Below are 26,845 nucleotides of genomic sequence, written 5' to 3'. Positions count from 1 at the left end.
GTAATATCTTAAACAACATCAATATATAATTTCATCTCCAATATATTAATGCTTTTACAATTTTCTAATATAATCTCTTCCTCCATAATTTAGATGTAGTTGCAGTAGTCCTTTTTGTTGAAGAACAAGCACAAATGATTCCCAATTCTCGGGGCCGTGAAAGTCCTGTTCGTGAAATAGTCATCACTGACTCAAGGTTCACCTATTCATGAATTTCATTGCAATTGTATTTGATTCTTTATATTATATATAGATACATCATATCATTAACCTTTTTCTTCCTCCTTGCACCAGCCAAGATCGTTCTGTGACAGTTTCTACATGGAATGATCTTACCATCAATGCCTGCAATGAACTAAATAATTGGGCTGCAACATTCAATGTTGTTGGATTTACTGCTCTAAAAGCCTTGACTGTAAGAGGTTGATCATCATAACTTTAAATTACAAATCAAAGTATACAACATATAATATGCTTATTTATGGATACAAATCTATTATGCAGGATTTACTTTGACAACTACTATGCAACTTGAATTATCCACGAACCAGAAGGAACAAGAGCAGATATGCTTCGCGAGTAGTAGTTCTTTTACACTTATCGCATTGCATTGTTAAATAGTAATTGTATGCACACTAGATAATTAGTCATTCTTTTCTTCCAATGCAGGGTCAAGTTATACCCACAAGTATTGCAGGATAGGCAAGCAAGTGTCTTGAATATCAGATATCCAAGTGCTGAGAAAATAATCATCCATATAGCAGATTTGAGGAACAAAAAGGTTACTTTCCTTCAAACTATATAATCAGCTACTGATATTGATATAACATTTATATCATGCTGCAAATATCACTGTACCTTACTAACCAAGGTTAATACTTAAACACATTTACAGCCCAAAAATGTTGAACAAGATGAAACATTCTGGATCAAAGTGACTATTCCAGAACCTGACTTGAGCAAAGTTTATGCATATGCTGGTTGTGTCAATTGCGGTAAACGAACTAATCTTCGTATAGGCACGCCTTTTCCTTGTGCTTCTTGCAGGAAAGGAGATAGTTATTCCGCTTATAGGTAATAGGCCTAACCTCTAATCCATTTTAATTGTAGTCTTTAACTTGCTTATCCACTAATGCTATCTACCATAATCATAGTAACTTTCAAGTTTGAAGCAAAAGATGACACTAGTACAATGGCATTCTCTTGTTTCAACAACGACACAGAAAGACTCTTCAGAAGGCCAGCAATTGAAATATGCAGCATTAAGAACACTGTAAGAATTCATCAATTAGATACATTCTAAAATTACTTTTGCAATTTGATTTACCTTTACCATAAATTATTTTCAATTCACTACATTAACTTTCATTTTAGATTCTAAATAAATTCACTAAAAATCTTTTGGCACTTAAATACCTTTATAATCCATTACATACAGGAAAACTTAATTGCTTTTAGAGAGATAGCAACACTTATTTCAACAAAACCTTTCTTCATTAAAGTGGGTCCGACAAATGAACTGTCATCAAACAATGTGCTCATATGGATTTTGAAAGCAATTGAAGTTGAAGATGAATCTGCACAACCAACAACTGCACATACAGTATCTGCTGTTCGTTCCACAAATGAAGAAGCAGCCTCAATTGAAAATCTGGAAAAAGTTCAGCATGAACTTAATCTAGAAGTGAAAGCTCATGGTAAGCAACCTTTGCTTAGTGAGTATGAAACAACACCTGGTTTCAGCCAAGATCCTGATGCAATTGATGATGCCGCATTTGCTGAGCTTGTTCAAGTTGAAGAGTACACCAACACTGCTAACAACCCAGTACCACAACAACTGATGTTCAAGCCCCTTCAAATTAAGGAACTAGAAAGCTTTGAACAACCTGATTCAATGAGAATGTTGCCAACATGGGCACAGCATTCCCGTAAACGAAGCATCAGCAAGGACAAAGCATCCATTGACACTACTTCAGAACTAACTGCTGCACCTATGGAACATGATCCTAGGAAGAAGGCAAAACTAGATGTTCCTATTCAAGCTGATAAGAAAGAAACCACTGGAGAAGAAGTTCCACCTACTAGCACTCTTGACAAAGAATGAACTCCAAGGAAGCCCACATTGTACATAGGCAGTATATCCTAATGACCTGATCTCAGTAGTAAGTATGATCCAGCAGTTTCTAATATAAATATTGCTTTACTTATTAAAAGGCATAAATCTTTTGGGTGTTTAAAAGGAACATAGGCCATAAAAGTTGTTCCCTATAAACACCAATATTGTATATAGCAATGCTCATATGCATGGTAGTATGTAATGCTAAGCTTAAATGCAGCTAAATTAGTATTTTGGGCACAATGTAAGAAGATAGTCTAGCTTAGAAACTATCTAATGTACATAGCAGTAATGACATATATTGCCTTAGTATGAAATCTGAAAACCTGTACTGAATCGTTATTTCAGACTACAATGATATATAAAATAAGTTTATTATGGTACTTGCTTTTTCATTACTTTGTCATTATTACTTATATGCTTCAAACAACTTCAGACAACATTATACTAGCAGGTTTTATTGTATTACTTCTGATTATTAACACTACTTTACACAGGACAAATAACATATCATAAAAGATATTAGTACAATATTAGACTATAAAGTTTAGATACAAAACCCAAGCCACCCATAGCAGCAAATAAACCTACTTACAACATTCAGTACATTTCTTTTAGTTGCTTTCAACAAGAAAACAATTTACTACCTACAATATAATTCATATTCTACATAAACAAGCATTACATAAAACTCTAATAAATACTCAAAACATATACAGCAAAGGCAATTACACTATAATAAAAAGTAACAACAAAAAAAAAATAATACTCATACTTACTATTGCTCAACACTAACCTCCAATTAAATACACAAAAACCATCACTTAATACATCTTTGACCAATGACACTTACAACTCCTTCTCAATGTCCAACAAAGGTACTTCCTGTTAAATACAATTCTCAACAATTTAACACCTATCACAGCAAAATAGTACCCTCAACAATGAACTAAAAGGAAAAAAAATTATCCTAAACTCAGTTAATAACTCCATCACACATACCACTCTACCTTAAACTATACTACATTCATACAATCGACATCACTTCATAATTTCAAGTACTCCTTTAACTTAGATACGTAGCAGCCAAAAACAAACCGACCACACAACATATCCAAACGTTGGGGGGGGCTAACAACTAGTATATATATATATATATATATATATATATTTTTTTTTGAGGAAAGATGCCGAGTAAATTCATTAATCAAGGGACAAAGTGTCCGAGAGTACATATAGGAATATCTCCCTAGGACAATTCTCTACCCACACTTGTTCGACACCACAAGGGACAACCTTAGCAAGATGGTGGGCTACATGGTTCCCACCTCTCTTTACATGAGACCAAACAAAAGAACTAAAATTACAACTTAAAGATAGAAGGTCTTCTAGAATCAAATCCAAATTCGAGAAGTACAGAGCAGCTGTGGAGAGTCGATTTATTAAGCCTTGGCAGTCTGATTCGATAATGACATTGTCGTAGCCAAACCTTATGGCAAGCTGCACAGCAAAGAGGAGAGCTTTTCCTTCAACTATTTCTACTGGGCAGTGCGCCCTGACCCTCTTGGAAGCCGCAAGTAATACTCTTCCAGAGTGGTCTCGTGCCACCACCCCCAATCCCACCTATCCCTCGTTCGCCAAACACGCATCTGCATTGAACTTAATGGTGCTGGCAGGAAGGGTAGTCCATTTTGACGGGCTCCTTCTCCCTCTTACAGGGAAATTTTTGTATACTAAGGTATTATCCTTGTTATACTCTTCGACTAGCCTGTCAAGACGTGCAATAAGAACATAATTAGGGGTAGCATTGCCTTCAAAAACCCACTTATTACGCTCAGACCATAGCAGCCATAGCAGGTATGCTGCTCTTTGCAACTTCCTTTTGTAAGTCTCTTGCCATTTAACAAGTAAATCACACATGGAACCCTCTCTGTCATTCAACAAATCAGCGCACCCACTCTCCTCCCAAAGATCAGCAGCACACACACAGTCAAATAAAACACGGGAGCTTGTTTCATCATCTCCCCCACACCAAGGGCACTCAGCACATTCGACTATATGACGGGCCTTGAGAAGACCTTTTGTGGGCAGAGTATGAGTGCATATTCTCCATAAACAGTGCTTCACCTTAGGAGAAGCATCCAAACCCCAAATTCTCACCCAGGCACGATGAAAATCATCCAAGTTGCACCCCTTCTCCACCATATAAGAAGTCTTCACTGTATACATTCCATTGTTGGAGAAAGCCCACGTGAGGATATCATTCGGGGATCTCCCACTTAAGGGAATAGAGAGAATGCAGCGTTGATCTTGTTCGTTGAAGTTAGCAGCAATAAGATCAACATCTCAATCCATAGAATCCAGATTGATAAGGTCACTAACCTGTGTTAAGCCTTCCACCTTCGAACTGGCCACAAAACGACCCTCGGCATCAGCTAGCCAGGGGTCTCTCCAAATGTTGACCTTCGAACCATTTCCAATGCGCCACAAGGTGCCCTCTTTAACTAGTGTTTTCGTGCTCCAAATGCTTCTCCATGAGTAGCTCCCTCTATACCCCAAATACGAATCCAAGAAAGAGCATTTAGAGTAGTACTTTGCCTTCAACACTCTACTAAGCAAAGAGTTTTCGAATTGAACTAGCCGCCATTCCTGTTTCCCGAGAAGGGCATCATTGAAAACTTCCAAATCCTTGAAACCCATGCCACCCAAACATTTCGGAGTGCACATCACGTCCCAAGACTTCCAATGTATCTTCCTTTTTTGATCCTTTTGGCCCCAATAAAATCTCGACATTGCCGATCTGATATCATGAGTGATGGAAACCGGAAGTTTGTACACACCCATTAGATACGTCAGGATAGCTTGGATGACCGCCTTGAGAAGAACCTCTTTGCCAGCTCTGGATAATAATTTCTCCTTCCAACCCTGTAACTTCTTCCATACCCTATCTGTAAGTGCACTAAAAGTGGCCTTTTTCGATCGCCCTACAAGTTTCGGAATCCCGAGATATTTTCCATGCCTATCAACATGACGCATTTTTAAGATTCCCATTAACTCACTCTTTTGCTCGACATTGACACCTTTGCTAAAAGAGACCTCCGATTTTTCAAAATTAATTTTCTGCTCAGATGCTACTTCATACTGGTTGAGTTTATCAACTACACTTCGCATTCCCTTCGGTTGGCTTTATCAAATAATAAACTGTCATCGGCGAACAACATATAAGAGATCAAAGGACCATTCCGACTAGCTTTTGCACCATGGATTTCCTTCTCCTACACTTTATTATTCAACATATGAGAAAAAGCATCAGCAACCAAAATAAAAAAGGTAAGGGGAGAGAGGATCCCCTTGCCTAAGACCCCTAAAGGGGGTCACCGAGCCACAAACTCTCCCATGAATAATGAAAGAATACTTCACAGAGGTGACACATTCCATAATCAAGTTCACCCATCTACCATCAAAGCCCATAGTGAGAAGTAACTTCCTCAAAAAACCCCATTCTACACAATCGTACGCTTTGCTCATATCAAGCTTCAATGCAATTGTGCCTCTTCTACCTCGGCTTCTCTGTTTCATCGTGTGGAACAACTCTAAAGCAATGAGGGCATTATCTATAATGAGTCTGCCCGGAACAAAAGCACTTTGATTTTCCGTCACCACCCCCGAAAGAATGTTTTTTAACCTCATAACAATCACCTTGGAAACAAGCTTATACAATACATTACAGAGGCTAATAGGTCTAAATTCCGACATCAATGTAGGTTCTTTAATTTTCGGAATTAGCACAATGTTAGTACTATTGACAACATTCAGAATTGCATTACCATTTAAAATAGCACTAACAAAATTCACAACATCATTCCCAACAATATGCCAAAATCTCTGATAAAAAATAGCATGCATACCATCCGGGCCCGGGGCTTTGCATGGGTGCATTTGTTGCAAGGCTGCAAATATCTTTTCCTTTGAATAAAGACACAAGAGCTCCGCATTTTGTTCATTTGTGATGAGGGGTTTCACATGTTGAAGCACACTCTGTACATTCGTACTTGGGGTCTCAGAAGAAGTAAAGAGTGATGAGTAGTACTCAGAAACCACCTTCTTAAGAGAATTTTCAGTTTCATGCCAATTCTCATTCGCATCATAAATGCCATAGATGGTGTTTCGACTCTTCCTTTGCGAGGCTTTGTGGTGAAAGTAGCATATATTTTTGTCTCCATCCCGAACTTCCAAAACCCACGACCTCAAATACCAATAGGCCTCGTGCTTGCGATGAAGGTCGGCCAATGCAGCTTCCAGAGTCGAGATACTCTCGCAGCTTTCTTGGGAAATACCAAGCTGCTGAGCCTCCTTAAGAGCCTTTTCTACCTCTTCAATTTTGTTGCCAATACCATCGAACTTGTTTTTGCTCCATTTCATGAGACTAGTCCCCATCACTTTTAGCTTGCTCAACATATCATGATCATACACCGATTCCCACACCCTACGGATTTCCACTTCACAAGACTCATCATGCAACCACGCTATTTCAAACCGAAATCTACACTTCTTCTTCTTCTTTTCCTTCACTATCTCCTTTGTTCTCAGCACAATAGGTGTGTGGTCAGAGTGAATCCAAAGCAAATGTTCAACGTTCGCTTGAGGGAAAAGTTGCATCCAGTTCGGGGAGGCCACATATCGATCCAACCTCTCCCTAATGCACGTACACGCAGAATTTCCCCTTGCCCATGTCCACCATTGTCCCACAAAACCCAAATCTCGAAGTTCACAAACATCAAGGGTCTCACGGAAATTTGCTAGTTCTTTTCTCTCACTATTTGACCCTCCTTCTCTTTCTTCATACGAGATGATTTCATTGAAATCACCCCCAATTAGAATCGGATGAGGGGACCCTTCACATAAGTGCTTGATAAGTGACCAAGTTCGACATTTACTGCTAGCATCCGGCCACCCATATATGCCCACGAATCTCCATAATTCCTCACTCTTCTTGACATCTCCGCATATGTGATTTTGTGAATAGGAAACCAAGGAAAAAGTCACAACATCCGTACTCCAATAAAGACACAAGCCACCCGCTTTACCTCTACTCGATACACCAAATGCATTATTGAAACCAATCCTATCCTTGACTAACTCTACCGCTTCTTTACTTATCATTGTTTCCGAAATAAAAACAAGATCAGGGGCATGTTTTAATCTCCACTTACGGATAGGGGTGCTCATAAACGGGTACCCGGGATTTCGGGTACCCGGAAGTGCGGGTAGTTGTTTGGTCGGCCCATTACCCGACCCGGTAAAAGCGGGTACCCGAAATTTTAATATGTATGCTTTTTAAAAAAAAAAAATCTCATATATATGACATTATAAACCTACTGTTTTCCCTTTCAAAAAAAAAAAATAAACCTACTGCTTTTATATATAAAAAACACAACTAGTTTTAAACTTTTAATTATACCAAAAAAAAAAAAAAAAAAAAAAAAAAAAAAAAACCTGATGTGTTTATTTTACAGAAAAGCTGTTGTTATCATTTAAAAAAATAATAATAAACCTGATGCAATTCTTTTATACTTGTTAAAGTACAAAATGCTCACAGTCTCACATAGCTCAAAACAAATTTAGATTCAAAGTGTTTCCTCAAAAATAAAAATAAAAATAAAAAGATTCAAAGTGCAAATCGAATGCAAACCACAATTAAGAGTTCAAACTTCAAAGTGTCTACTATCTACTTGTCTAGAGAGCACTACAACAGCAGAGAGTTTAGAAAGTTTACATCAAGCAACAAAATTACAATGTCTCCAAGCCACCTCCGCCTCTTCCATGACCACCTCCGCCTCTTCCACGACCACCTCCTCTCGGCTTCATTATTTTACCACGCGCACCCATTCCTCGCCCATCACCACCGTCACCTCGTCCGCCCAAACCACCACTGAAACCATCAAATCTACCCAGTAAGTGAGTAAAGTCATCCTCGACTTCGTCATAAAATTAATAGAACAATGAATTGGAGATTTGGAGGAATGAATTGAGGGGAAATGGGATTTAATTACAAATCAAATGAGTATTTGAGAGGAGAGAGGAGAGAGGAGAGAGGAGAGAGAAGAGAGAAGAAAGAAGAGAGGTCAGGTGCGACTACTGACTAAGCCCAGTAAGTGAGTAAAGTAACCCTAAAGAAGTAGAGGGAAGAGAGCAAAGTGCAGCCAAGAAAAAAAAAATAAAAAAATAATTCGGGTATTTAACGGGTACCCGCTACAGTTAGAGGGTGGCCCATTACCCGACCCGCGAAAATGGAAAATAAATCCAAAAAACCCGTCGGGTACTTTGCGGGTTAGCGGGTCAACGGGTCGGGTCAAACGGGTCGGGTATTTTTGAACACCCCTACTTACGGAGTTGCCGAACTTTCTTGGGGTTGCCCATCCCCCGACAGTTCACTACTACAAAAACACCCTAAGAAGTCGCCCTTTTGGAGTCGCTTCAAATTAATACGTGATGCGTGAAGTTTTAGAGTCGCCTCCTAGAAAGCATGTGACACATAAAGCTTGATAAAAAGATACCTAAAAATGAATTGAAAGGTATAGGCATCACCTACGCTATAATAGGCGACACGTAAACTATACACATCCCATCTTTCATTATGTGTGACTCATAAAGTATTACTTTACGAGTCGCCTTTAGTTCTGCACTATTACACGCGACACCTTTGCCAAGTTAAAAATCAGCTTAAAACAAACACCCTAGAATAATCTTCATTTATTCAATCCCTTGGTCTTGTTTTTTTTTTTTGCTTCATCTCCTCGCCTCCCTCATTCATTCCCCCAGGCTTTTTGTTCCTTCCTCACATCGCCTCTCACCGGCAACGACTACAACTACTTGTCTTCGATCAATTTCTCATCTCTCATTCCTCTTTCTATCAGTAACTATCACTCCAAATTCCTTTATTCATTATACATACAGTACGTACTCCTATTCTTCTTCCTAAAAAAAAAAGGCCAACTTCAGAACTTCATATCGAACTTGTCGCCGTCGTCTTCATCTACCGCCGCTGCGCCTCCATATCTCCTTTACGGTTAGTTACACATTCTTCCCCTTCCTACCGCCCATTCCATCTTTCTCTTACTGCATTTTGCCAATTGCGAATTTTAGGGTTATCATTTAGTTTTTTGTCCAATATATTTTTTTTTTAATTTGTTTGACATTGCGAATTGAGTTAAATTTGATTATTGATTGAATTGATTGAATTGCGGATTGATGGAGTTGCAAATTGATTGAATTGATTTCATCTGGTTTCCATTGCAAATTGCGAATTGATTTTAATCTGGCTTCTAATTGCGAATTTAATGTAATACCATTCAAAATTGATTGATTATACAGAAAGCCCTAATTACTTTCAATGTTAAGATCCCAAATCTGATTATTCCAATTTTTTATTGTTTATTCTAATTTAGGTGAAAAGTTAGGTTACTTGAGTATGAGCTGCAGTCGTTACTCGTTAGTGTGGTCATTAGCTTTCTGTGTAGCAGTTGAGGTAAATACTTCGTGGTAGATCTTGCAGCTGAGTAATGGATTTGGTGGCTAGCTATAAGGTATACATTTTTCGTCGTCTTCGTGTATTTGTCACTATTTATTGTGTTATGTGATTGAAATTGATTGATTATACTGAGCTTGCAATACTGAAATGGCAAAGTGATAGTATTGAAGAGATTAATTAGTAGTCTAGTGATGTTGTTTATTTATGGTTGTGTAGCATTTCTCTGCCGTCTTTTATGGTTAGAAATGCCGCACTTTATTGTTGATGGTTATCGATGAGTGGTGCAATGAAGTATATTAGCTTATTTGTTTGGTGTCATGTGTAGTGTATTATTCATTTTAAGTTCCTTTGGTCGTATTCCCTTATTGTTATGTTGCTAGAATTCCTATAGGGAGCTAGTATATTATTCATTTTAAGAAAATGTGATTTGGCCTCTTGGTGAAAGGCTTAATGTTTGGGTATTACAGGGAGCTAATATTCATTCCTTAAGGTAGGGCAACTGCACTAAATGTACAATTGTATTAAATTTCAGTTTGGAGGGTTTAAAATTTTCAAATTATCATGTTTCACGAGAGTTTTGAGGTTGTTTGAGTAGTAGTGTACTAGTGTAGTAGTGTGCCAGTGTCGCATAAATATGGTCTCTTAGACAGGGAACACTGTAGATTTCATACTAATTAATGATTTAAGGGAATAATTTTAAAAACAGAAAAAGATTAACAGTTTACATGGTGGAGGAGAGAACTGCAGGGTTTGTTATAGATGGTTTAAGAAATCTGATTCTGAAATGTCGTTTCTTGTAATCTTCTCATTTTATTGCATATGTTAGTTCTATTATTTGAATTAAATATAACAGAATTATATACACTGTTTTGATGTGTGACTTTATGCCTATGGATACATCTCAGATATTTGAACAGAGTTTGCTTGTTCATTGGTCATGGCACAAGGAGAGCATGTTACTACTCACACAGAACCTGTACACTTGTACAGGCTAATGACACACCTAGGAGACTCAGGATCCTTCTAGCTGCTAGTGGAAGTGTTGCTGCGATCTGGTTTGGGAACCTCTGTCATTGCTTTTCTAAATGGGCTGATGTGAAAGCAGTGGCAACTAAATCTGCATGCATTTGGCAAGGTAATTCAACTCTGTGCATAATGCATCATCTGGTCACGTATCTAACTTTTCTCATAAAAGATTTAAATATTCTATTCGTGGAATAGTCAATGCACTCTTTTAGTATTAAGCATTAATGCATTAACCTCACTTCATAAAAAGATGTGAAAACTGTAATTCATCTTTAATTTTCCACTCTATTGGATTGTGTTTGTGTGTTATATTTTGATAGGAGTATGACTTTTGAGGTTTAGCCTAGGGGGCTGTTGTAGTTGAAGGTATAGTGCATTTAAAAGACGATACCCTAGCAGACTTACCATGTCACTAGTGGCCCTTCCAAATGTTACATGTAAATGCACTATAAGACAACAAAAAGCATACTTAACTTTATATCATCTTTAACAGAAAAGAAAGAACACATGAAAGTTCTGTTGATTTTGCTTATTGGTGATTGTTCATATTTTTATGGCAGATTCCCATTGAAGTTTTTGAAAGCCTATTAGCTCAAACGGTAGAGCAATGTGCTATTGCACATAGATGTAGGTTCAAGTCCTACATAGGTTGTAATTATAGTAGCAAGTGTAAATTTAATGAGGAAAAAAAAAAGAAAATTGTATTTTGGGCATCGCTAAGGAAGAATTTTACTTTTTAAAAAAATACATTACGCGTCGCCTCATAACAAGCAGGGGACTCATAAAATACACCTAACGCGTCGCTTATAATGAAAAAGGTGACTCATAAACCAACCTAACGCGTCACCTGTAATAAAAAGGCGACTCATTAACCAACCTAACGCGTCACCTATAATGAAAAAGGCTACTCATAAACCAACCTAACGCATCACCTGTAATGAAAAAAGCGACTCATAAACCAACCTAACGCATCATGTCATAGGCGACACGTAAGGGGTTACCTATTGTGTCGGTGCCTGTAGTGTCGCCCTTGAAGTGATGTGTAAGATGGTTTAGAGGCGACTCGATAGGGGTTTTTTGTAGTAGTGGTTCCAACATAATAGACTCATGATGAGTGGCTGGGTTGGTCATCACCAACCTTCGCCGACATTATATAATCCGAAGAGTCCAAATAGTTCAACTTTGATTTTTTGTTCTCTCCACCACCATCATCTGTCACCATACTGCTATCCTCCAAATTTCTTTTTAAATTTGTCAGAGTCGCACCCTCACTCCCCTTCCCCAATCCTATCTTCTTATCCTCCCTCCTCACTTTTTTGCCCTGTTTATTTTTCTCTCTCGGATGCATATTACCAATAACAAACCCACCAAAACCTCCCAGGCTTTTATCTCCGGAAGAAGACTCCACTAAAGAAGTCGGGACTGCAGTACTAACTTCCTCAGTTACTCGCACAGCGGGAGCATTTACATGTGAGAGACTAAGCTGCTGCTCATCATTATTCACCCCATCATTAGTGTGAATGATGTCACTCTTTTTAGTCACAAACAGAGCCTTCCTACAGGACAGAAGTGACTAATTATTTCTTCCAGCTCCTTTGAACGACCCTTCCATGGTGAGGCTTTGAGCAAAGTTCCCCACCCTAATCCTTTTTTCTTCTCCTCCTCTGTTATGGCAGAGCAATCCTTTTCAGAATGGCCCATAACTCCGCAGGCAAAGCAAAAAAATGAGAGTCGTTCATATGCAAATTCAATGGTAACTTCTTTCCCTTTTTTGTCAATGATTTTCTGAAAGCGTCTCAATGGTTTCGTAACATCAATCATCAATCGAACTCTTCGGTATCTATCTAGCCCCAGAACATCCTCCTCTAACTCCATTAATTCCCCCATGCCTCTGGTTATTTCCTTGACATGATCATCTGATCGGCAATTAAAGGGGAGCCCCTTAATACGCAACCAGAACGGAGATGAACGAAGAACAACTTGCTCCAGCTGCTCGTCCTCCTCGACCTCCTTCAGCAGTAAAAGAATGTTATCAAAGCACCATGGTCTACCCTTGTATACCTTCTCCTTGTCCCTCCAATGAAAAAAATGAAAGGCAAACAAATTGGGTCCTTAAACCTTAATCACCAATTTCTGGGATGGCGCCCAAATTTTTTAGCATCGTTCTTTTGAAGGCCTCCACATTGAAAGGCCTTTCAGTGAGCAATTTTCCGACTAGCAATAGTTCAAGGTTTTCTTGCGGTTCATCTTTCACAATTTCCCCTAAATCCACAACTCCACCACCATCATCGTCCAGGTTAAGTTTCGAGTACCGGGAAACTAGTTCGTCAGCCATAATCACAAGCAAACGCCGGAGATCCGACGAGCAAGGTCTGGAAATACGGTAGCGCGACGTCTCTAGTAGGAAGGGAACCCTTTCTTTCGAGGGCATATATACACACACACACTTTGGTGTTAGAGAGCCACAAGAACGGAGATGAGAATCAATCCCATGATCCCCTGAAATCGAGAGGAAGCTCTTACCACTTAATCTATTACTCACTCTCTGATTTAATATATATATACTGAGTATTAAAAACAAATCAAGAGATGACGTTAGTCGGGGTGTAGCTTAGAGGCACGGGGTTTAATTCCCCGCACCTCCAATTTATTTAAAAAAAATTGCTTTTTATATTTTATTTTTAAAATGTTTAACAATATTTATATTTTGTCACCGTAACATATAAATTAGTGTCATTTTCCAAGTACGCACAACATCTATCAAACCAAAGCTTTAAATATGAACTTTCCCACCCCCTTTTTTAAATACTAACAAAATTACAAATATGACAACTTATAAGTAAAGTCGAAAGATACACAAACATACAACTCATTTGTAGTCTATAAAAATAGATATGCCATAATCTTTGTAGCACCTTACCATTACTTTCTACACTTTTCTCATCCTTATTTTGCTTCCAAAAAAGAGAGACTTTTTTTTATAGAAAAAAAAATATTGGGGGGGTGGGGGGGTGGGGGTGGGAATGATTAGGAGAAGAAAAAAGGGATGATAAAGCCAATTAAAGTTTTTTTTTTTTTTTTTTGATAAAAAAAAGGCCAATTAAAGTTAATAAAGGAATAATGAATTTGGAAGATTATGAAAAAGAAGAGCCATTAAGTCCATTTATATTTCATAAACCAAGCTTTAATGTACATATTTTAGCAATATTGGGTTACAAAACTATCATTGGTCTTGATGAGCTATGGAAGTCCAAAGCTCCCAATACTCTTCTTATAAAATCGGCCCAAATTTTAAGATGCACCATGGTGCAACTAGAAGTAGGTGCACCACGCCTATACTTTTGAACATTTAGTAAAAAAATTCAAACAATTGCAAATTTTGAACATGTAGTAAAAACATCTGAATATCGCAAATTTTGAACATTTAATTAAAAAATCTGAACAATTGCAATGCATCACACCTATACTTTTGAACATTTAGTAAAAAAATATGAACAATCGCGAATTTTGAACATTTAGTAAAAAAATCTGAACATCGCAAATTTTGAACATTTAGTTAAAAAAATCTGAACAATCGCAATGCACCACGCCTATACTTTTGAACATTTAGTAAAAAAAAATATGAACAATAACAAATTTTGAACATTTAGTAAAATAATCTGAACAATCACAAATTTTGAATTATTACTAGTCAGCGGAAATAATTCAATAGTTTTGTAATATAAAAATTAGGCCAGGGTGTAGTAGGCTGAAGACTATATTGCACTATTTTGGCCGAGCCTTGCTCTTTAAAAATGACTTGGCGGTTGTGCACTGGTCCAAAACCGGACTAGACTGGAACAAATCTAGTCCGATCAGCCTATGTACGTACTTCCACAACCATATACATGCGTACAATGAACATACCACCACAATCATCCTCCTTTGTATCTGCTGGGGATGAACAAATAATCCCTCCCTCGAAGATAAAGTCATGGAAATAAATTTGTTACAGTCAAATTCTTGTGTTTGTTAAGATAAAACTCTTATTTTCAGAAGAAGAAAAAAAATTAAAATGCGTTAACGCATGTAGGTAGTAAATGTAGATATTTCATTACAATTAAATCATTTGCAATTTTATGTAAACATGTTGTGATATTTTAATGAAATTGAGGTATAAATTGTTCCAGCGTCTATCATGTCAACTCTAGAATTATCATTATTATTTGAATTGACGGCATGGTGGGAAAACATCTAAGTCTAGCCATTCTCTTAAGTAATTTCATGAACAAGTCAAACAGTGACATAAGTTACTTTATTAAGGTTCGGAGGTTGGAATAGGTCATGCTTTCAAGTTACAACTAATTAAGTTACGCACACTTGATTTGAATTCTGTTGAAGCATTTATAACTATCGACATAATTTGTCTATTGCCAACTTCAAATTGGAATAATAGTACACTCTAAGCTTGTAAGTTAATTGTAACTAATCATAAAACTAAAATATAAAGCTAAACTTTTAGCCAGGTCAAGAGACAGTAACACTTGGCTTTTCAACTTTTCGCCAAGTGTCTAGTTACTTTGTATAATCTAACTATTGACAAGAAGCTCCTTTCAACAAGAAAAAAAAACCGTCATTGAATTGAGACTCCATTAAAAAATAAAATTACTTACGTAAATTTTTTAATATTGAAAAAAATATACTTCATATTTATTAATCAATTTATAAAATTGAAGTTAAACTAGCATACAACTTCCACTTTTTTTTTTTTTTTTTTTTTTTTTGGGGAGGCTTGCATGTGATCCAATTCTCAATTTACACAACATTTCAATTATATATTTCATAATTGAATTGCCCTTATAGACTTGATGATTTAATATTAGAAATGACTTAATGATAAATTAACAATTTTCAATATTTTCTTATATTACTTGGCCTTTTTATTTTTATTTTTATTTTTTTTTATTTTTTTTGGGTTGTTAAATATCGCCCTCGAATATCTAACTAACGCCCGCAAAATAAAATAAAATTACGTATTTATCCTTATAATAACGATTATAAAAATAATTAATTTTACCTCAATTTTACAATTTTGTTGTACACAAAACTTTTTTACCGTTCTCTCTAGTGGTCAACGGCCACTAATGCTCATCGAACAACCACCCCAATCACTGTGAGTTTCAAAATCAAACAAATTTTTTAAATTTTGCAAAATCAAATTCGTTAGATCTTATGAATAACGACGAAATACCAGAAACACAACCTTAGACGCTCGCCAAAGGCTCGTCGAACCATACGGAATCGGTACGTTGCGATAATTTTTTAAAAAAAATTCAAAACCCAAGAAACGCCTTGATTTTTCGAATACCCTAGGCTGAAATGCCTAGTTTTTTCGAAACATCCTAGGTTATTCGAAAAAACCTAGGCGTTTCAGCCTAAGGTATTCTAAAAAACTAGGCGTTTCACCTCAAACGCCCAGATTTTTCATACAACCACACGGTTGTTCGCACGAACTAGGCGTTTGAGCCTAGGACGTGCGAAAAATCTAGGCGTTTGCCGCGAATTCAGAAAATAAAAAAAAAAACAAACATTTTCTCCGCCGACGACCGACTTTCCTTTGTCCTTACTGGTCATTACCGCGGTTGTGTAGATCGTGAAACCGGAGGTTAGGAGTTGGTGGTTAAAAGAGGAGGAGGAGGTGGTGGTGGTGGTGGTGGTTAGTATGAAGAGGTGGTAGTGGTGGGTAGTATGAAGAGGGGGGTAAATTGAGGGGGTAATTTTTTTGATTAAAAAAGGGTAAATTTGTAATTTTAGTTTATTTTGCGGGCGTTAGTTAGATATTCGAGGACGACGTTTAGCATTCCACTTTTTTTTCCATACCTCTCTTCAGATATTTTTTTTTTTTTTTCATTTCCTTCGTCCCTATTATTCTAATAATTTGCCCTATTTGACTTTTCATGGTCTTCAACACATATCTTAAAAAAAAATATCTTAACTTTCATACGTTGTAAAAATTATAAAAACTAGATATAGTAATAAAATATAGGATGAGACGAATTCAACAAGATTCCACTAAGCTATATAATCACTTATAGATTAAGATTTAAGAGTATCATATGGTCAAAGATTTTAAAATTTAGCCCATATTTTTGTAATGGGGATAAAACATAGGGATAGAGGAAGTATGATTTACGCAAATCTTTGATGTACTTTGTGAAATGTCAATCCACACCTATTTTATTGGTGCAAATTAATTTACGTAGTTATTTTCAATCCCATGAATTTATGAGTGATATATAGTGTTTCTGTAAGCACCAAATATATAGATAATTAGATAATATATCATGTAAATGTAATAGCATGCAGTAACATGAGTAAAGTACAAGTATATATCATTTGATTTAATGATTTTAATAAGTAAATCATCACATGGAAACAAATTAAATTGATCGAGGCAATGCTACGACTTTTCTTTCGTTATTATCAAGTTGTAACGTACTACATTAATTCACAAGGCCCCAAAAAATGAATGCACAAATATTGCATGTCTAGAAGTCACTCTTCAGGACATTTTATTTCTCGCCTAAATCTAGCCTCATTAGCTACGGCTGGCGGCGTGTGGCTGCGCCGCGATTGCAGTTGTTACATGGAAAACACAATAAAGGTCGTTTAATAGTAAGATTATCACAAATGAACGTATGAACATATTTACAAATTGACATGTTGGTTACAAATTGACATATTGGTTGTAAATTAACGGATAAACATAAACTTGCAAAACATTAAATTTTATAGCTAGCTTCCCAACTTCCTTTTAAATGCTTGAAAATTACATTATTATTACTCTTGTCATTTGTTACTAGTCAACACTCTATATAAAGCACCCAAATATAGTAGCTATGAGCATCGTAGTATATCGTAACATTCTCAAAGTTGTTAGTCTGTTACATACACATCTACACTTGATTTTCGTATTCTCATACATCATAATATTGTAGTATTTTGATCAATTCAAATCTTTTTTCGATCTTTTATTTAATTTTGATTAGTAGGTATGGACTACGTGATTAGGAAGAGAACAAAAAAGATAAACAAAAATGGGGTACTAAAACCCTTAGAAATTGATTGTAATAATGGAGGATTAAAGGTGTTTAGAGGGGGAGAGGATGGAGCTACTTAGTCCTGCATCAGTCGCGTTCCATAAGCCAGACTTCAATATACATGTAATGGCTATTTTCGGCGTCAAAACTCCCGTTGATATTCAGCTTTTGAAGGCTAAATTTCCAACTTCCCTTTGCAAGCACCCTCGTTTTTCTAGTCTTGTGGTATGTTCTTCCCCTTGTTAATTATACTACATACTAAATTAATTACTAATGCATGCAATACTACGTAATTTCCTAATTACTTAATTTATTGAGATATATATATGTATGGTTATTTACTTAACACAATTTCACTGCAGTGTTTGAATTGATTGAAACTTTAATTTTCACTCGATGCATGTATGTGTTTAGGATACTTATATTGTTACATACAATGACTTTATTTTTATTATGGGAGTATATATTATCCTTTGTATATATATTAGTATTAATATATATATGAGTACTAATTGATTCCGTACTAATTAAGTATATGTTAGCGGAAAAAAATGCAATCTAAGTTAAATAAGACGAGCATATACTATACCGTCTTACTAGATCAGACCATACCTTAATTAAAATCATAATTGAAAACCTTAATTAGGGTGAAGATCGATGACAAGTTCTTTCCAAGGGGAAACTAGATATATTAGCACAAAAGCAAAAACCTAGGCATGAGTATATTATTACAATTAATTAAAATGACTTGATATTAATTTCTGTATTGAAAGTTAATACTATATACAAACTACTTGTTTAGGTTAAGATGACTTTTCAATATATATTGAGAGTTGAGACACTAATTGTTAGGCATCAATAAATTGAGTGAGATGGATTTGACACCTCCAATGAAAATTATGAGGTAGTCTTAAAAGCAACGCAAATTTAAAGTTCTTCATTTTTTTTTTCTATAATATACATAATAAAGTACTCTCTCCGTTTCATAATGTTAGTCCCATATACTATTTTGGGCGTTTTAAAAAGATCTACCCGTATTGAATATATTTCATTTATAACTTGATTTTTTTTTTAATTAATTGATTGTGGATTGATGACATGACTCTAAGTAAGGAAATTTTTACGTTAAATTATGCAATTATGACTTGTGCTTTCCTAATGAAAAATAAAAAAAAAGTTAATTAAGGTAAACTAATTATGAAATCTGTTGTACTTTAATGTTAGATTCTAAATATATTTCTTTTCTTATTTTATGTGATTGATTCCATATGGGACTAACATTATGAAACGGAGGGAGTACCAATATACGTATCATTGGTCGTCGTTATTGAATTAATTAGTATTACATTAAATGTATTACGTACTAAAATTAAATAATATATGTATCATTGGTCGTCATTATTGTATTAATTAGTATTACATTAAACATATTACGTACTAAAATTAAATCTTATTTACTACCAGTAGAATAAATGAATAAATAACTACTGTTACTAAAATTTTAGCTTGTTCAAAGTTATACAGGAAGGAGATCCATCTAAAGGAGAAGAATTGAAATGGGTAAGAACAGAAATAAACCTAGACAAGCACATTATAGCTCCAAAAATAAACTCCGAAGACATAAAGTCAGCAGATAAATATGTTGAAGACTACATACACAACCTTAGTAAAACAACCTTAGACAAATCAAGGCCACTTTGGGATATCCATGTACTCAATCTCAAACTCTCAGAGGAAGTCAAGGCCACAACAATAATTCGGATTCATCATTCACTAGGTGATGGCACATCTTTAATCTCTTTGTTGTTGGCACTCACACGTAAGACCTCCGATCCAGAGGCCTTGCCAACCATTCCTGCTCCAAAGATTATGCGCGATGATGATGATCGTAAAGGGTGTTTTTGGAGATGGATTTTGGCCTTATGGTTGATCTTAAAGTTGTTTTGGAACACTTCGATGGATGTATTGATGTTTGTAGCAACTACGTTGTTTTTGAAGGATAATTCTCCATTTAAGAGTTCCCCAAATGGAGGAAATGTCTCTAGGCGTGTTGTTTACAAGAGTTTTAGTCTTCAAGATATGAAATTCATCAAGAATGCAATTGGTGCTGTAAGTTTTTTTCTTCTTACTTTCTCTCTATTATCTATAAGACCTTTTTCTCTTCACCTAGTCAATAATTCATTTTAATTGAATTAATTGGTTTATACATAGTAAAACTTATTTTCCTGATTTAAATGATTAACAATTCAAATTTTATGATGATTTCCTAGTAATTTTTGTTATACATAATTGATAAATATTTAATGCAAATTGTTTTTTTTTTTTTTTTGAAGGACCAATGCAAATTGTTTTAATTATTGTTCAAAGTTTATTTATTTATTTATTTTAAATAATAGTATTTATGTTAAATTTACAATACATCACTATATTGAATTGATGCCCATTTTGTAAGCCTAACTAAGCTTTATTAGTTTCTGGATTTTTATTTTTTTTTTTTTTTAAAAAAAAAAAAATTATGTTGAATTGATTAACCATCATTTTATTGATCAATTTTGATTGATTTTTAGTGATTAAAACCAATTCAATACTTATATATTATATATATAAATTTAATGTGTTTATATCAACCTTGTAACATTAAATCTATCTTCTTTTTTTATTTTTGACGGAACATTAAATGTATATTATATTGGAATGTACAGACCATCAATGATGTTGCACTTGGAATCACACAAGCTGGTTTATCTCGCTATCTTAGTAGGAAATATGGTAATCTTTTTTGCCTTCTCGTAAACTCATCTGATCTAGTACTCAATCAATCAACAATAGCCTTCATATATCTGCACTAATTCCCATTATTATTTCAGAAAGTGAAGGAAACAATCATGAAGCTACAAGAGAGAAAACAAAAAAATATCTCAACAACATTCGTCTTAGATCGGTTCTTCTAGTCAATATTCGAACCTCTGGAGGAATTCAGGTAAAGCTGTAAACAAAAAAATCGCGGTTTCTTTTAGTGTACTGTCAAACAATTCATATGTATACTTGTATATTACCTCTATTAACTTTTAGTTACAACTTTGGGGTATTATTTGTGAGATATAAAATATTCCAAAATTGCAATTAAAAGTTAACGGAGGTAGTAGTTAATATTGTATATATATCTGATTAATCTGATTGTAACATGTAAGAATAATAAACATTAATGATAGGATTTGGCTGATATGATGGAGAAAGATGCAGAAGCTAAATGGGGAAATGCAGTTGGTTACGTGCTTCTTCCGTTTGCCCTTGGATTGCATGATGATCCTTTAGAATACATTCGAACTGCCAAAACCACCGTTGATAAAAGAAGCATTCCTTAGAAGCTATTTACACTTTTTTCATGGCTGAAGTTGTTATGAAATTTTTTGGTTCTAAGGTATATTTCCATATACATAGTACAAAAGCTCTTTCTAGGTTACGACACCATCACATCATTCACGTAACGAGAGTGAGGGATAGATCAAGTGGTTAAAGATTCCCTCCCGATTCTAGGAGGTTCTACGATCGATTCTCACCCTGCCCTTGTAGCTCTCTAAACACACAAAAAAAAAAAAAAAAAAAAAAAAAACATCATTCACATAACAATGTTACCCCCTTGAAAATGAGAAAATCCAAGTTTCTCTCGGAGATTGATAAATCTATAAATATATATAAAAAAAATTTAATTTTCTTTTTAAAAAAAGTGAAATATTAAAGTGACACATAAATAAATGGATAAAGGTGTGAGAAGAGATAAACTGAAATGTTAATCTCAGATATTAACCCACGGGTTTGAAAATATCATAATTTGTACTCCGTACTATATTTTGCAGGTTGCAAGTGTAATATCTGATAGAATCAACTCGCACACAACTATCGCCTTCTCAAATCTACCTGGACCTTTGTAGGAGATAGGCTTCTATGGACTTCCATTAACTTTTCTTGCTCCAACTTCCTACGGTCAACCACATGTACGTTTCCAACTTGCAACCTATACGTAATACGTACTCTTTTTTCTTAAGAAATTTAAATTAATTGCACTATACATGTTACTCCTTACGTCCAAAATTAATTATTAATCAGGTTCAAAAACATGTTTAGTTCAAAAAAAAAAAAAAATGCCATATCTTTTTACTTGAAATGATTAATACAAGTAATTAATACTAGACGGAGGGATTATATCGCAAAAAATCTTATAAATACTTCCTAATAATCTTCATATCTCATGTTAAATACTTCCTAATAACAATCTTCATCTTTTTATATGATGTTAACTAACTAATGAATTGTTTCAAAAAAAAAAAAAAAAACTAACTAATGAATATATTCTACAGCCTGTGATGATAAACTTCCTAAGTTATAGTAACAAGATGACAGTGGTTCTAGCCGTAGATGAATACACGGTTCCGGATCCTCATCAATTGTGCGACGACATTGCTGAATCTCTCAATCTAATCAAGGATGCTGTTATAACACAAGGTCTTGTCAAACAAGATGGCTCTGGGATGGCACAAGGTTGTCCACCTTCTCAACTGTAATCATAGTGTCACGGTCCGAGTGTGTTGCCTTCCACGCGGCTGGGAAGTACTTATCAATTGACGGTGCCATCTCCGCCATCAACAACCACCCATCATTGCATTGCAACCTCCTCCTCCACCACCACCACCGCGACTTTTTTTGTTGTATATATATACCTATATATTATTCCACTAAATAAATTTAATGGAATATAGTATAGGTAAAATTGGTATAAACCACCTTTTTTGTCCAACTTTTTTGAAAAAATCACCTTTTATGTTTTTTTTATTTACTAAACCACCTTTTAAGTACCTAAATTTTTTATTGCACCACCCATATTTCAAATCTAACAGATTGCATCTCAACCATTCACTTCCAAATCATCAACCATAGCAAAACTTTCCCATCCATCTCAACCATCACTTCAATTACCTCAATTTAGGGTTTGAGAATAAACAAATACTATAATTTAATTTTTGTAGCAAAATTAGGTTTGGTTTTTTTATAACTTTACTCAATTTAGTCATGCATTTATATAGAGGGAAGGGTCAAATATTTTTTGGGGCGAAAAAATACATGATTTAGGAGCGAAAGGCACAAGTTGTGGGCCCCTTTGACGTCTCAGTTAAATTTTTCGTCAAAATTTGAAATAGGGGTAGTGCAATCAAGAATTTTGATACTTAAAAGGTGGTTTAGTAAATATAAAATAAAAAAAAAACATAAAAGGTGGCTTTTTCAAAAAAAGTTGGACAAAAAAGGTGGTTTATACCAATTTTGCCTATAGTATATCCCAAAATAAAGAATTGATGCATGATATGAATATAATATACTTCCTTCGTTTATTTTTATTTACAACAGTTAAGTCAAAAAGTTCTCACCTTTTAAGTCAAACTGTTGCAGTTAAAAGTGAACGGAAGAAGTATATATACGTTACTTTCTTTTCGGTGGATAGCCCTAGTCAAATCTTGTTTGTAGATATTAGACTGCTCAAATTAAATATGTGGATGTGTACAATAAATGTAAACCTAATATAAAGTGCTCTTTATTTTTCATTCATGGAGATGATGTGTCATGTCGATATGTCAAACTTAATTTCCTCGATGTTAATTATGTGATGGGCCTCATGTTTATTTACGTTATGTCATTATAAAATTTTGGATCTAGTTGCTGCTTGTCTTAGTTCTAGCTTTAATAAACTATCATACTTATTTGTTGATATAAGAAAATAAGTTCACAAAGATTCAAATAAAACAAGTTCATATAAATAAGGGTATAAGACTTTATAAATTACGACATACTCAAAAATAGGTTGCGCAGTTGTGTAGTGGTTGTGCTCCAATTAAGACAAGTTCATCTGTCTTGTGATAGATTGATTGCGTTTCTTGTAATTCCTAAATGCACACGAGCTATTTTAAACCTTGAGGAACTAAAGCAAGTTATAAATCTACAATAGTAAATTGGTTAAGTTATCATAACCGGAGTATATGGTAACAACATTCTACGATTTGTACGTAGTGTTTCAGGTAACAACTTTTCTACCGGAATACAAAAGATAAGATAAAGGGAAGTATATCGTGTTTCACCTTAACATCATTTTTTTAGCTATAATATTCGGGGGTTTCTCTTCTCAGACCTCTTTTGCTAAGTTTTCCCGCTTGCTCTCTCTCTCCCGGGCCATATGCACCTACAAATGTTCACTTAAATAATTACGATTGTGTACTTGTGTTATACATCTAGTAATAAGAAGTGTAAAAGTGGGGGAAAGCAACCAACAAATGGTAGGCTCCCAAAAAAAAAAAAAAAAAAAAAAAAAAAGGATGTTGCAATAGCAAGAAAAGGCGGGAAATGATGATTTTACCAGCAACGACCAACCAACTTCAACATCATAACAGAAGGGATGTAACTTAAACTACACGAGACTAAAACATTCCAACTTTCTTGTCTTTGATCATCTCTCTAACTTTTCACTTCCTTATCTTCTCAATATTCATCATTCTCTGTGTCATAGTATGATCGTGCTTGCTTCCAACTTAAATGAATCTTTCTGCTAGTTATTTTCCATTAAAAATGACCAATTTGAGATCTCAAAGTTTCCTAATAATGTCATACTTATTGTTGATTTTATGTCTAATTTTATTTGAGCAAAAGACTGTTTGTTTAGTAAATGCTGCTCCTGAAGCCGGTGTTAAACAAGCGAATGTGGGCATTCAAGATGCAAGATCACAATTTTGCAGCATTGATTTAGCAAACTTTCTTCCTCCTCCATATGGGAATCTTTCCTATAGCAACTGTCACCCTGTTTGGGAAACTTATGTTTTGAGGGTAAGTTCTGTTTCTCCTTAATCGATTTTTTTTTAAGGTTTCTTTCTACGGCCTATTTGGTAGGTGGTAATAAGTTACTGCCTTCAGGTATAATGGTAATGAAAATATTCATAGAAATGCATTCCGTCCTAAAGTATGCAAATTTCCCGTTACCTCTTGTTACACTTCTTTCGCTCCGTACCAATATCATAGTAAATGTGTTAGATCTTAAGATTCCTATCAGATAGTACCTAACTTGACTTAATCCTGGTTTTAATTTGTTATTTGTCAATTTGTTTGTAAGGGAATTCAACCATCCTGTAATCCCTTAGTGCTGTGGGTTAAACCTGTGAAATTTTGTTTCTCGGGTATCTATGCCTCATTCAATTTGCACCTTTAAAATTGATTGCAGTACTACCAAAGCAAGGATCACACTGTAACTATAGTATTATCAGCACTATACACAACAGGATGGGTAGGAATTGGATTCTCGAAAGACGGGTTGATGGTGGGTGGCAGTGCCATGGTAGGGTGGATCAGCAAAAGTGGACACGCGAAGATCAAGCAGTATTACCTAAAAGGCAGAAAGCCTCATGAGGTTCTCCCCGGACAAGGGGATCTCAATCTGACAAGCATTCCTCCTGTTGTGGTACTTGATGGAGCTAATCTTTACATGGGTTTCCAGCTTCAGTTTAATGCTCCTCTCCAACAGCAGCCAACTCTGCTAGCTTATGGAAGCAGGATTCCCCTCAATCATAAACTCACGGTGCACGATGATAAGACCACCATACACATTGATTACTCAACTGGTGAGTGTTCTCTTAATTTACAATGCTGTTGAAAGCATCAGAATCTGAAATCCTTTCATATTCTGTTCTTAGTTTTTGAGGTTATCAAGTGTCAAAAATTATATCACTTGAGTCATACTTGACAAATAGTGTCAAGTATCCTTAAGAACATACTCATGTCGGAATGTCAAGGATCAAACACAGCCACGTGGGGGATAGAGGTGGGTAAAATGACAAGTCCCAACTAACAGTCTAACATAGCATATATCTAAACATCTCAAATATACAGTAGTTATAAAAATTAATTCCGATTAGCAAAAAGGATAGACAAATAAAAAAGAATAAAAGAACTGAAAACTCACTGTCAAGAAACCATGATCATAGTTTTTGCAACTACTCATGGGTTCTATAGAAATCTCAAATATATAGTTGGGGAAGAGAAGAAAACAGCGAAAAGTAAGACCAATTATCTTTTGCTGAGTATCAGGTGTTGCTGCTGCTACAAGTGGGGCCGGGGGTCTCGACAAGATGAAAAGAAGCCATGGGATTCTGGGGATTATTGGCTGGGGACTTATTCTTCCTTGTGGGGCTATGATTGCCAGGTTTCTCAAGCACAAAGAACCTCTGTGGTTTTATCTGCACACTATTATTCAGATTGTAGGGTTTCTCATCGTGTTGGCGGGAGTTGTGGTCGGTCAAGCACTTACTAATCAAATACATGCAGATGTTGCTGCTCACAGAGGCATTGGATATTTTGCTCTCACACTTAGCATTATCCAGGTAAACAAAAATTAGATCAGACATCATACTGATGTATTGTGAGACACTAAATTTTCATCCCAAAAAACATGTAGGATCACCCATAAAATTTTTTGCCTTATTCTATTTTTGACTTGTCACAGGTGCTGGCATTTTTCATCAGGCCAGATAAGGAGTCAAAGATACGTAGGCTTTGGGCTGCATACCATCGATGGTTTGGAGTAATTACACTCTTCTTTGGGGCTCTAAATATTGTTCTCGGGTTCCAAGTTGGGGGTGCTGGTTCTGAATGGAAGATAGGATATGGATTTCTACTAGGTATCATTTTGGTTACTGCAATTGTTTTGCAGGTTCTATCCAAGCTCAGAAGCTCAGAGAAGCCAGATCAACCTATTTCTGCCTATCAAATGAGTTAATTTCACAAAAAGATTTCTATTTTAGTTTTGAAGGGGCGTTTGCTACACACCTGAGCATTTGCATCAGCCTCTAGCTAGACTACGCTCACAATTTTGTTTTTTCTTAAGATTAAATTGTCAGAATTTTGTTACTAGGATGACAGGAAAAAAAAAATACACTGGAAGTGGTTGTGTAAATATCATAGTTTTTTGTTTTTTATTTCTTCTTTCACTAATATGTTATAGTATAATTCAAAAAAAACAAAAGATGAAACAGGGGTGTTTACAGGCACACCAAACATCTATTA

At 35.4% G+C, this 26,845-nt stretch overlaps 2 protein-coding genes and 2 pseudogenes across 3 annotated transcripts; 2 read left to right on the top strand and 2 right to left on the bottom strand.

The window, feature by feature from the left end:
- Positions 1-3,739: 3,739 nt before the first annotated feature.
- LOC145584491 (uncharacterized) lies at positions 3,740-4,321 on the bottom strand. The gene has a single exon (XM_081641323.1). It carries the CDS (start codon positions 4,319-4,321, stop codon positions 3,740-3,742), a length of 582 nt encoding a protein of 193 aa, XP_081497449.1.
- Positions 4,322-4,462: 141 nt separating this feature from the next.
- On the bottom strand, positions 4,463-5,287 carry LOC145584490 (putative mitochondrial protein AtMg00310 pseudogene; annotated as a pseudogene).
- Positions 5,288-17,576: 12,289 nt separating this feature from the next.
- LOC145586867 (wax ester synthase/diacylglycerol acyltransferase 11-like) lies at positions 17,577-23,350 on the top strand (annotated as a pseudogene). The gene is made up of 7 exons (XR_014101032.1): positions 17,577-17,977; positions 19,277-19,861; positions 20,455-20,521; positions 20,620-20,732; positions 20,965-21,173; positions 21,610-21,747; positions 22,111-23,350. The product of XR_014101032.1 is annotated as a wax ester synthase/diacylglycerol acyltransferase 11-like (transcript).
- A 173-nt stretch (positions 23,351-23,523) lies between these two features.
- Positions 23,524-26,826, top strand: LOC145586866 (cytochrome b561 and DOMON domain-containing protein At3g61750-like). The gene is made up of 4 exons (XM_081643825.1): positions 23,524-24,616; positions 25,008-25,404; positions 25,871-26,163; positions 26,286-26,826. The coding sequence occupies exons 1-4, from the start codon at positions 24,329-24,331 to the stop codon at positions 26,556-26,558; spliced, it is 1,251 nt and encodes a 416-aa protein (XP_081499951.1). The 5' UTR covers positions 23,524-24,328; the 3' UTR covers positions 26,559-26,826.
- The last annotated feature ends 19 nt before the right edge of the window (positions 26,827-26,845 follow it).

This window comes from Chenopodium album, chromosome 16 (genome assembly GCF_948465745.1).
Source record: "Chenopodium album chromosome 16, dcCheAlbu1.1, whole genome shotgun sequence".
Lineage (NCBI taxonomy): Eukaryota > Viridiplantae > Streptophyta > Magnoliopsida > Caryophyllales > Amaranthaceae > Chenopodium > Chenopodium album.
Note: the sequence above shows the minus strand (reverse complement) of the source record. Positions and strands in the feature narration are given on the sequence as shown.